Source organism: Typopeltis vanoorti, chromosome 23 (genome assembly GCF_054136105.1).
Source record: "Typopeltis vanoorti isolate ZY-2024b chromosome 23, IOZ_Tvanoo_1.0, whole genome shotgun sequence".
In the NCBI taxonomy this organism is placed as follows: Eukaryota; Metazoa; Arthropoda; class Arachnida; order Uropygi; family Thelyphonidae; genus Typopeltis; species Typopeltis vanoorti.
This window is the reverse complement of record NC_143571.1, coordinates 17,624,058-17,637,387: the sequence shown is the minus strand read 5'-3', so window position 1 is coordinate 17,637,387 and position 13,330 is coordinate 17,624,058. Positions and strand designations below refer to the sequence as shown.

At 35.8% G+C, this 13,330-nt stretch overlaps 1 protein-coding gene across 1 annotated transcript in view; it reads left to right on the top strand.

Annotated features, from left to right (window-relative positions):
- Positions 1-13,330, top strand: part of Hdc (histidine decarboxylase) — a gene marked incomplete at its 5' end in the record, with an annotated part of 294,140 nt that overhangs the window by 53,506 nt on the left and 227,304 nt on the right. Inside the window, one exon of the mRNA XM_090413242.1 lies at positions 13,153-13,287. Within this exon, the coding sequence (XP_090269368.1) occupies positions 13,153-13,287 (135 nt within the window). The remainder of the gene's footprint in view (positions 1-13,152; positions 13,288-13,330) is intronic.

The window sequence follows — 13,330 nt, the reverse complement described above, 5'->3', positions numbered from 1 at the left end:
TGCAATCAGAAAGATAAGACTGTAGAATACCTGATCAGTGCCTGCAGAAAGATAGTTCAAAGTGATTATAAATACTGCCATGATCAAGTGGACAAAATAATACATTAGCATGTAGCAAAAAGTATGGCTTTCCTACTTCTGATAACTAGTGGCAGAATAAAATAAAGACAGTACTGAAAAATGAAACAGCAAATATTCTCTGGGACTTTAGAATACAAACTGATTAGCATTTGGAACACAATAGACCTGACATCACAATTATCGATAACAACATCAATGATAACCCAGTGATAACAACATTAACAACAAAGAGCTGGAAAAAATGACTAAATATTGAGATCTTGCAATCGAAGTTGGCAGGCTGTGGCTTAAACACACATACTTACACCATCTAATGGCAATTCATTCCACACTATGAGAATTTGAGCTTTACATGCTTACTAACCACACCCTTATATTTTCCAAGAGTGTCCCAGAGTTTAACCAGCCATAAGATGCAAAATCTCATTTGTTTCTGTAACATTCCTTGAATAAAAATTGTTGGAATAAGTGAGACATGATTAGATCAGTATGATATCCTGACAGAAATAGAGACGGAAAGCTATGATGTGTTTCGAGGATAGAAGGGGTTAAAAGGGAGGGGGGGGTGATGCTATTGATGATAGAAAAGAGTTATGTCCATACAAAGTAGAGATACAAGAGGAAATTAGTGCCAGTGGGTTTGTGGCAGTATTGTGTGAGATGGAGGTGAATGGAATGAAATAGTTGGTTGGATGTTGTTATAGACCAGGTAACGTGGATGGTAGTGACTATGAAATGTATACAATCAAATTAGCCAAGCATATAAGAAAAGAGAGAACATTATGGGCAATTTTAATTATGGCAATATAGACTGTAATGATGAGATAGCAACTGGAAGTAAAGAAAATGAGTTTCTTGAGTTTTTGAGGGATAACTACCTCAGAAGTATGTAACAGAGGGCACACGAGGATTGAGAGTCTTGCATTTGGTCATCTCATCAGAGGATGTAATTATAAATGAATTGTCAAATCACCTACCAATTGGTGAGAGTGACCACGAGGTGATTACCTGGGTGGTTGCCAGCATTGTGAGGACCTCTGTAAGAAAAGGAAGAGTATATGTGCAACCACAAGGGGGGGGGGTGATTATGAATAGCTCAGGAGACAGCTTACAGGTATAGCATGGAATGAGGAGTTAGCTGGAAAGGAGATCAATGCAGCTTTGCGGATTTTCAAAAACTATCTAGTAGATGCAATGTCTAAATTTATACCAAGGGGTGAGAAGGTTAAATGAGGTAGGTTTGAAATGGATGAATAAAGAGATTAAGCATGCGATACAGAGAAAAAGGGCATTATGGAGGCAGCATAAGAGAAGTGGAAATAACCAGTTCCATGAGGACTACAAAGACCAGGCAAGGCTGGTGACTTGGTTGGTGAGGGTAGCTAAAGAGAGGTATGAACAGCAGTTAGCTAATGAAGCCAAAAAAGAATCCTAGGGAGTTCTTTCGATATGTAGCCAGCAAAAGAAAGAATGATTATGGAAGGATGACATTGATTGGAGAAAATGGTATAAAGACAGCGGTTGCAGAAGGTGTGGTGGAGATACTTAATGAGCAGTTCATAAAGGTCTTTCAATCTGGTGAATGTGACTTCATGGCGATATTGAGAGCAGTTGATGATGGGGAAGAGAGACTGACTGTAAGTGAGCAAGAAGTGTATGGGGAGTTCAGCAAACCAGATGTAAATAAGGCTGTGGGACTGGATAATATATCACCATGTATTCTGAAGGAATGTGCCAGGGAGTTGACACCTGCCTTGACATATTTTTTTAATACGAGTCTTGCACTTGGTCAAGTTCCTAAGGAGTGGAAGGAGGGCAAGATTGTGCCACTTCATAATGGAGGTGATCGAACTCAAGTATCAAACTATCTGTGTGTCAGGTGTTGTTAAGTTGTTGGAGAAGCTTGTGAGAACTAGGATCCAGAATTGGGTTGATAACAATGGTATTATCTTTGATGGACAGCATGGATTTGCTAAAGGGAGGTCATGTTTTAGTAATCTACTTGCTTATTACAATAAGGTGACTGCTTCCATGGACTGAGGAGAAGGATACACAGTAATATACAGGTAACCCTCGTATAACGCAGTTTTGATATAAGAGGGTCTACAAACTGTAGTAACCCTTTATCTTTTCATATATTTTTCAAAGTGTGACTTAAAAATCCAATTTTATCTATGTTAAATTTGCGTCTGCCCGTATCGCGCATGTAATTATAAGTAGCGAATTCATATTAGAGGAAATACCCTTTAGCACGATGTACGTCAATTGTTTACCATATAAAATATTTATTGTTGAAAATTGTCGTTGTTTTCTGCCAGGAAAGCCCATTAAAAATCATAAGTGTCTTAATCTGAAGCTGAGCACTTTATTTTTTGGTGAGTTACATGCAATATGTAATGCTTTTTTTTATGTAAAAAAAAAATTTTATAGTAATGGCCACTTAGAGGGCTTTTGCAATATATGCGTTTGTTAATAGGGATAAACCCACCCACTGTAAACTGGCAACGTAAGAATTGATCAAGACTGAAGATATATTCAGTTTCGATCAGCACATGAAATTCAATGTTTGCGAACTTCATAAGTGCTCCAATCTCTTCAATAGTGAATTAATTGATGGGGAAATAGATTTAAATGAGAAGGAACTGGTACAATTAATAGATGATGTCAAACCAAATGGCAGGGAAAGTTATGTTGAAGATTCTGATTGTGATGAATCCATTAAAGAATTCAGTTTAAAGAAATGAGCAGAAGAATTGGACTTGGCAAGAAAGTTAGGAAGTTATTTTATGGATAATGATCCCTCAATGGAGCATTCCGGAAAATTTACGAGACAATTGGATGTTTGTTTAGCTCAGTATTATGGCAGCATAGTGGTAAGCAAGGTCTTTTTACTGACTTCTTGGTAACTAAACTAGCCGAAGTATGTAATGAGAATTATACTAATGATGTCCAAGAGATTTCAAGTGACAACAGCGTCCGGCCCCTCGTAAATAAAGAACATCTACGAAATATTAGTTTTGAAGAGAGTGATGATGATTAAAATATACACTTTATTTTATTTTGTCTAAAACATTTATGCATTATGTGCAATGAAGTTTACATACAATTTATAATTTTTATAATTTTATACTATGTATTTGTTTCATAGTTTATATGTTTTCTTAGCTGACATGAATTACCTGAATTAAATAAAAATGTATTTTTGTTGGATATGTCATTGTTTATATAATCTTAAAAAAAATGAATAAAAATAAAAATAAAAAAACATTTCGGAACCTAACCCTACTTTTTCTATGTGATCTGAGTCTCGTATAAAACACGATTTATATAATGCGCCATTTTTGTGGAGCCTAACATCTGTGTTATACGAGGGTTACCTGTACTTAGATTTCACATAGGCTTTTGAGAGATTACTGCATTATAAGTTGATAGTCAAACTAGAACAGATAGGGTTGGATATTAGATTGCTGCATTGGATTGCAGACGCTATCTGATAGCTATCAACAAGCAGTGTATGGGGAGCGATATCCATGTAAACGAAAGTTACTAGTGGTGTGCCTCAGGGGTCTGTTTTAGGGCTATTGCTGTTTAACTTGTATATTAATGATATTCGTGAATATTTGGATGGAGATATTCAGTTGTTTGCAGATGATGCAAAGTTGGGATGAACCATGAAGAGTAGAGAAGATGTTGTAGCCTTATAAGAAGACTTGAATGAACTGAGTGATTGGGTACGGGAATCGGGAGGTGAGTTCAATTTTGCAAAATGTAAGCTTTTAAAATTTGGAAAACAAAAACGGGATGCAGAATTTATGCTTGGTGAGGATATATTGTCGGAGGTGGAGGAAATAAAAGTTCTGAGGGTGATAGTGGATAAGGATCTGAAATTTAGGGGACACATAGCCAAAATTGTGAAGACAACACAAAGGTTTCTGGGAATGATGCGGAGGACACTGACTTGTAGAAGTAGGGAGATTCTTGTTCCATTGAATAAGACTTTGATAAGGCCACACATGGACTATTGTGCCCAGATTTGGTCACCTGGTTTTCAGAAGTATGAAGAGATGTTAGAAAGGGTTCAGAGGTGACTGACTAAGGTAGTTCATAACCTCTGGAATGTCGAGTATAAGGAGAGATTGTGGAGATGCAACTTGCAGAGTCTGGTGGACAGGAGGAAGAGTGGAAATATGATAGAGACCTACAAGTTATTAAGGGGTTATTATAAGATGCTGAAGAAGTTCTACAGAAAATAGTGGGAGATCAGGGGAGAACCAGAAGTCATCCCTGGAAACTATATAAAGAGGGTGTGAGTAGGGGGAGTGAGAAGAAGGTTTTTTCATGCAGACTTGTGAATGATTGGAATGACTTGCCTGAGAGTGTGGGGTCTGCAGAGAATTTGAGTGTGTTTAAAGCATGGTATGATGAGCTGTATGTATGAAAAAAGGACCTCCTAGATGTGTCTTTGACTCCATGGCGTCTTGGATAATAATAATAATAATAATAATAATTACTTATATTTATATCTGTTCTTCAAAATTTGAACATCACATTTTCTTCTTCTCCTTGGAAACCGCATCACTATATGTGTACATAATAGTCCTGATGTAGTCTCATCTAGCATTGTGAAGTAGAAGAATAACTTCTTCTTACAATTTAGTGTTCTCTTTAACAAATGTGATGCCTTAACCACATTTACAATGTGTTGCCTGAACTTTAATTCCTTGTTCACTACAGCTCTCAAATTTCTAGCTTCATTGAATGCTTGCAGCAAGATCCCCTATAATGCTTTGGAAGCAATGTCTTCTATTCAAACTTCATAACCTTACACATGGTAACAATAAACTGATATTTATCATCATTTGCTCATATAACCAGTCAGTTCAGGTCAAAATGCAGGGATTCTTTATCAGCTGTGTCCCTTGTTGCTCTCCCTAATTCAGCATCGTCAGCAAATAACTTGGATACGACATTCAAGGTTCTTCCCAAATATCACTAATATACAAGTTAAATAATCACTTTCCTCTTCTTCCATCATCATATATATATATATATATATATATATACTTTCTTGATACTTGTCAGCAGCTACTCTCTAGTCCATATCACAAGATTATTTTCCATGCCAATCCTTTGAGTTTGTATAACAGTTGCCAATGTGGAATTCTCTCAAATACCTTGCCAAAATCCAGAAGTATAATAGTGTATCCATTTCGATTATCCAACTCTGCTATCATTCTACTATAGAACATAATCAACTGCTAAAAGAGCTACCTTTAACAAAACCATGCTGCACTCTACAGAGGAGCCTAGTGCTGTCTATTCAATTTGGATGTGATATCTAACCAGCCTTTCCAATATCCTGTTAACTTTATACAAGAAATACTAATTAGCCTATAATTTGCTGCATCATTCCTAGTATAATCAAATTATATTGCATTCCTTCCATTCGTTAGGAATCATGTATGTTCTGAGACTCACGTTAAACAACCAGGCAAAAGGAATTTAACTCTTTTGCGCATTCCTTCATCACCTGTGTCAATATTCAATACTGTTACTGCTGTATATGAGTCAAGCTCTTGCAATACCTTTAATACTGCTAACTCATCTACCTTCGTTCCTTCATCTCCCTCTGTTAGAAGATTTTCCACTTGGTTATACTATAAAGTAAAGATACCAAGAAATTATATACTTGGTTTAATCCTTTATCATTGTTTGCACCTGAAAATACTTCAGGTGCAAACAAAGTTTGCACCTGAAGTATTTTCAGGACTGGAGCAACTTGTATATAGAAGCTGATGATTTCACATCACTTGCTTTAGTATCCCATAATGTAAAACACATATCCTTATCCTTATAGGTATGCATAATGTTATGCATTATGGGAAGGATCACTACCCAGACTGGTTTCAAGCTTTATTGAGATCTCATCAATGGGAGCCAGACCCAAAAGTGATATATTTGGGTTGAAGTAATGACAAAGTCATCATTTCTTATACAACTAGCCAAATGGTGTCACACCTTATTATAAAAATACTCTAGATTAGAGATAGTTGTTGTAGAAGTTTTACCACTTTGTTTTACTATAAATTAAAGATACCAAGAAATCATATACTGCTATATACATCAGCTTCTATATACAAGTTGCCCAAGTCCTGAAAATATTTCAGGCACAAACTTTGTTTGCTTATACTTGGATAAAGGATTAAACCAATAGTATAACCAAGTGGAAAAATAAATATCTCTAACAAAAACAAAACAAAAACAAAAATTCCAACAAATATCTCTAATCCAGAATATTTTAATAATAAGTTGTGACAGTTTTTAGCTACTTGTATAAGAAATTATGACTTTGGCATTACTTCAACCCTAGTATCACCTCTGGGTCTGGTTCCCACTGACGAGACCTCAATAAAGGTCAAAACCAGTTTGGGTAGTGATCCTTCCCATAATGCATAGCATTATACATATCCATAAGGATATGTGCTTTGCATTATGGATACTAAGGAACAAGTGATGTGAAGTCATCATCTTCTGTATCGGTATATACTAGTTGCTCCAGTCCTGAAAATACTTCACTTTCAAACATCGTTTGCTTACAGTTGTATAAAGGATTAAACCAAGTATATAATTTCTTAGTATCTTTAATTCATCTCCCTCTCTCTTAGCATCCAAAGAGCTCATGTGTATGCCTGGAATGTATATATTACTAAACAAACAACTCAGCTATTTCATCTGCATCTGACACTTTCCTGCCATCTACATTCACTAAGGTTATATATATATATATAACAATAAAATTCTCTGGATTTTCTATGTCTTTAATCTGTTTGCTAACTTCTTTTTATAATCCTTAATTAATCTCATTCAGTAATTTTTAATTAATAATTCATTAATCATTTAATTATTGCAATTAATTTCAATCACTCACCACTCTACAAGTAAAAAATCTAGTTTACACACCCTTACTAACTATAATCATACACAGCTTCCAGGAATCTCTAGTTCTTGTCCTATTCATCATGTATTGAAAAAACTTCCTTTGTGTCAATCTTATAAACCTCTTTAATGACTTCTAAGTTTCTATCATGTCCCCTCTTTTTTTCCTATTAACTAAACTAAATTTTTCAACCCACCGACCTTCAACCTGCCTCCTAGTGAGCATTCTATAGCCCTGTCACCAGCTTGGTCACTAATCTATGAATCCCCTCCACCATGTCTTGGTCCCAAAGAAATTCAGGTGACCAAATCTGCACACAGAAGTCAAGATGTGGCTGAATCAAAGCCTTATAAAGAGGAATAATAACCTTCCTGTCTTTAGTTGTTAGTGTGTTTGTCAACATCAAACTCTGTCCACCATTATCCCCAATTCTCTAGCCTATCAATTTTCTGAATCCATGAACATCAGTGTGATACACAGTATGTAAACTATTCAACACAAAGTGCATAACCTTAACCTTACACTTTGCAACATTAAATTGATAACCATTATCCTTTGCTCAAGTGCCAATTTAATGATCCTGCAAGATAACTACATCACCTTTATCAACTATTGTCCTCTTCGGTTTTGCATCATCAGCAAACAACCAAATATCCTTTTTAAATCTTACCCTATATGATTAATATACAAATGAAAGAGTAGTGCTAGTATGGAGCCATAGGGGACTCCACTTGTCACACTCATCTCCCAGATTTCACTTTGCCATATACTACTCTCTGGTGTCTATCAGCCATCCCCTATCCATGCTACCAGCTTCATATCCATTTCTATTTGTTCTAACTTTTGTTATAGTTTTCCATACAGTATTTGCCTTTGCAAAGTCCAGTTCAACCTCCTTAGATTGAACAATTCCTTCAGAGGCACTGTCAATTCTCTTGAACATTCATGTAACATGTGGGTGAACATGCCATCCAATCCTACTGCTGTATTCACATTGATATTTTTCAATATGTTGAGAAACTCTTGTTCAGCTACCTCAATTTTGAAATTAGACTCTGTCACATCATCAATTGTAAAATCTCCACCTGGATGATACAGCTTTGCAAAATGATTACCTAGCAATCCAGCTATTTCTTTTGCTACTGTCATGTTCCTACCATCATCCTTTCATAGTCATTCTTTCTCTTGCTCGCTACATGATGAAAAGTGTTTTCTTTTTTTGCATCTCTTGCTTTAGATCCCTACTCATCAACTTAAACCCCACTTGGCTTATCCTCCTGACTGTGGATATATTGCAGTATTATTAGTGTGTGGGATTTTTTGTTTAAGTTTATTTACGAATTTGGTGAAATTAGAGCTCAGTATAGTAACTGGTGAAGGAAAGATTGCAGAGGCTTTGTCCATGCAGGAATTTAATTTTGATTTCAGTCATTTCGTAAAATGTGAAGTGTGCTATATCTACTCATCTGCCTTAAATATCCACAATTTATCTATGATTACATAGATAAATTGTGAATATTTAAGGCAGATGGAAGGAGAAGGGTGTGTGTGAAGTGTGAGCTGAATGAGGACTTGATAAATGCTAATATGTTGATAACTGAAATTGTTAGTAGTGAGAATGCCACAAGGAGGCTCATCTGATAGAAAAGGACGGTGTAAAAGAGCAGTGAAAAAATATTAAAATAGTTTCGAAAAAGAGAATGAGCGATCTGAGAAACTTAATGATCGATGATAAGAAAGGGGAAAGTGATGCAAATGTGGTGGAAGTTAAAAAACAAAGTGCAGTTGACAAGGTGGCAAGTGACGTTGGCTGCTGTATGGCTGGCAACAAAATTGAGAGAATAAATGAGAACAAATGTGTGATGCAAGGTTTGAAAGTTCGAAAGAATGAATGACAGCGAAAGCGTGATGTATGGTTCAAAAATTCGAAAGAATGAATGACAGCAAAAATGTGATGCAAGATTCTAAAGTTAAGTATGTTAAGATGAGGAAAGAAATGAAATGGATGCAGAATGAATTTAAGAGAATTCAAGATATGTATGGAAGAGTAAAAATGATGAAAGCAAATAATATTGTTATAAAAAGAGATAATGAAAGATCTGCGAGTGGCGTTGTATGGTGATTCAGTTATTAAAGGTGTGCTGGACTAGAGGATGCACAAAGTATGTTTAATTGGAGGTGGAATGAGTAGAATGATTGAGACATTAGATATGAGAAGTAAGCGAGCAAAACAGTTATTAGTTGTAATAGGTACAAATGATGTCAGACTGGATATCAGGAGGTTGTTGAGACAGATAAAAGAGAATAGTGTGATAATAAAGGTAGTAAGCATGTTTTCCAGGTATGACAGCAGCGAGATGAGGCAGAGAGCAAGGATTATGAATGATATATGATATGTTAGCTGGAATGTGTGTGGAGAAAGAAGTGCAGTTTGTTAATGTGCAGAATAAGTTTGAAGGACAAAGTGAATTCTATAGAACCGATGGACTACTTTTGAGTGGTTTTGGTGTGAGTCGCTTGGAGAGACTGCTGCTGGAAGGTAGAGAAGTGGGTGTACAGAATGAATCTGAGCAAGTGGTAAGCAATATGGAAGAACAGGAGAGATCAAAGAGCTGGTTGTGAATGAAGAAATGAGCAGCATGAGTATAGAGAAGACAGACAGGGAAACGGGGAGGCTCAGGGTGGACAAAGGAACACAACTTGAGAAAGGTAGATGCTCCAAAATGATGTGAATGCATATGTAGACAAAAAAGGGACGGGGATGACCTGGGATCAAGGAAAAACAGTCGGATTTGAAGAAGCTTCTAAGATGAATAAGGAGAAAAAGAAATTGCTTGAGTTAAGCATGAGAAATCACATTTAAATAATTGGTATCCATAAAACTAGCTATAGATCCAGGAATAAACTGCTGTGTTTGTATACAAATGCTAGAAGTGTAAGAAACATGGCAAATGAAATGTTTGCATTAATTGAGTCTATTCACCCAAATGTTGGAATAAGTCAGACATGCTTGGATGAGGATGACATCCTGACAGGAAATAGAGATGAAAGGGTATGATGTGTTTCATGAGGATAGAAAGGGTAAAAAAGGGAGAGAGGAGAGTGCTATTGATGATAGAGAAAGAGTTACGTCCATACAAAGTAGAGATACAAGAGGGAAATAGTGCCAGTGGTTTTGTGGCAGTATGGCACGAGATAGAGATGAATAGAATGAAATACTTAGTTGGATGTTGTTCTAGACTTGGTAATGTGGATGGTAGTGACTATGAAATGTATAATCGAATTAGCCAAGCATATAAAAAAAGGATGATCATTATGGGCAATTTTAATTATGACAAGATAGACTGGAATAATGAAATAGTAACTGGAAGTAAAGAAAATGAGTTCCTTGAGTTTCTGAGGGACAATTACCTCAGACAGTACATAAGCGAGGGCACACGAGGATTGAAAGTCTTGGATTTGATCATCTCATCAGAGGATATAATTATAAATGAGATGTGAAATCACCCTCCAGTTGATACCTTGGTGGTTGCTAGTAGTGCAATAAAATGGGGAAAAACTGAAAGGAAGAAAGGTTAAAATTGTACTGATTCACAAAAGTGGTTCTAAGACCGAGATAATAAATTACAGACTGGTGTGTGTGTGTGTGTGTGTGTGTGTGTGTGTGTGTGTGTGTGTGTGTGTGTGTGTGTGAGAGAGAGAGAGAGAGAGAAAGAGAGATTAAGGTGTTGAGTAGTGATGAGGGCTACAACCTCAGGTTAGGTTGATAAGTAAAATTCTTTCTCTGAAGGATCACCATGGATTAGTTAAGGAGCAACGACATTTTATTTGTTACAACAGGGTGATAGATGCATTGGACATGGAGGATGCACATACAGTAATTTACATTTTATTAAGCCCTTTGATAAATTTCCACATGACAAGTTGCTATTTAAATTAGAACGCATGGAATAGTAGACTGGTAAGAGACAGAACATTGGAAACTCAGTTGTGGTGCACAGAGGATCTGTTTCATTATTGTTCCACTTATGTTAACAATACAACACAGATTATTATTATTATTTATTCTTATTTCATAGGCATCTCTGCTGAGTCAATATATAGCAGAAGGATTACTAAACATGGACCACTAAACATGCACATATTCACACAGTACCTAGCTAGAAAGATGGTGCAGTAAGGAAAGCAAAAGTGCAGAATGGGTAGCCAATCAGGAATGTTTCTTAGCCAATCAGGCCAAGAAAAAAAATCCCATAGAATTCTTTTGATATGTGTGTGTGTGTGGAAAAAAGAATTATTATGATATTATGTAATGTAAAATTAGACCAGTTACCATTATAGAGGATGTAGTTGCAGTATTTCATGAGTAAATCAAGGTATTTTAACTTCAAAAACATGATACTCCAAAAAACTTCAGTGTAGAGAGAAAGGTGAAGAGGTTAGTAGTGACAGAAGAGAAAATATAGGAGGAAGTAAATATACTTGATTTTAATAAGGATATGACTTGTCTTAATGATGTGCCTTGTTTAACAAGAAGTCTTGCTACAGAAAAGATTCCCAAGAATATGGAAGGAGCATAAAATTGTTCCTCTTTGCAAAAAGGGTGTCAAGATAGAGGCTTCAAATTACAACATGGTGACAGGACATTGGACGAGGGAGATACAGTATATATAGTATAATATTTCAGTTTTGAAAATTCCTTTGATAGATTGCAATACAACAAGTTAATTATAAAGTGGAATTGATGTAGACAGATGGTAGATTAGTGAGGTAGACAGATTGCTGTCTTAGATATTGGCAAGCTGTGTATGGAGAGGCCAAGAAGAGGAAAATTATTTTTGATTACAAAGGTCAGTTTAAGAACAGTATCATTCAACTTATGCATTGATACAGAAAGAGATTTAACCACGCTGCCAGCCAAGACGTCTATAGACATCAAGTTTATCATGGATGTGAAGAAGTGCATATTAAAATTGTAATACCATTGATATTACAACATTGAAATATATGATGGATACGAAGCGTATGTTAATGCGTATTTGATCCATAATGGCTGGTGAGGTGGTTAAATGGAAATTTGCAGTTATTTGAATGTATGAAAATTGGAGAGGACTGTAAAATGGACATTGTGACTCTTTAAGGAGGATTCAAATAGTTTGATTCTGTGGGCACATGAGTGGACTCTCCTTTTAGTGCTGTAAATTATATAGTTTTGAAATTTGGAAAGTACAATTGGAATGTAGTTGGTGCAGAGAATTGGTATAGATATCTTGCAGGAGACAGAGACCTGGTGCAGAGAATTGGTATAGATATCTTGGAGGAGACAGAGACCTGGTGCAGAGAATTGGTATAGATATCTTGGAGGAGACAGAGACCTGAAATTGAAGACCACACTGATAGAATTATTTGTTTATGATAGTGATGAGGAGATACTAACATGCAGAAGTGAAGAGGTAAAAGTTTTGCTGTACAAGCCCTTGATCAGCCTAGTTGTATAGGAGGAGGAGGGGAAGATATGATTGAGACATAAGGTGGTGAATAGTTTGTATCAAATTAATGCAGAAGAGATTTTATCATAGAAGAGAAAGAAAGAAATAAGCAAAGAAGTAAGGAGAAGATTTTTGGATGGAGAGTGGAATGCATTATCTGAAAGTGTGGAGCATGCAAAAACAGTAAACAATTAAAGCACAATTTGATAAGCATCTGTGTGATAGAGAGGGCTTCCCACTGTGAATATGAAGCCATGGAGGGTTTTTAGGGATAATAATAATAATGAGATTACAGCAAAATTAAAATATCACTCAGAACTTGACTAACTACTGTATACCATGCACTCTCACTATCTCCAAACAATGACACATCAAAAGCCAATAATATCCATAGATTTTAAAGAGATTAACTAAGGATGACAGACTTTTTTAGAAATGAACAACTCTGTTTTTTTTTCTTTATATTAACTGCATGTAAATAAATCAGTGCATAGAATGAATTAATCTCTAGCTTATACTGTTAATTGGGTTTCCTATTTGTTTTTGTGTCTAATACCCATTTTCAAAGAATTTAATAAAGTAATAATAATGATAAAATTAATAATAATGCAATAAACAAAGTCCTTCTTTTGATTTATTGTCCAGACAACTGCCAGTGAATGCACTTTTGTATGCATGATGGCTGCAAGAACTGAAGCTATTAATCGACTAAAGTCTGAGAAGACTGAATTGACTGATGCTGATATCAATGGTAAACTCGTGGCTTACTGCTCAGACCAAGTAAGTGTATAGAGCGTTGCCAACAAAATTTAAAAAATTTGTA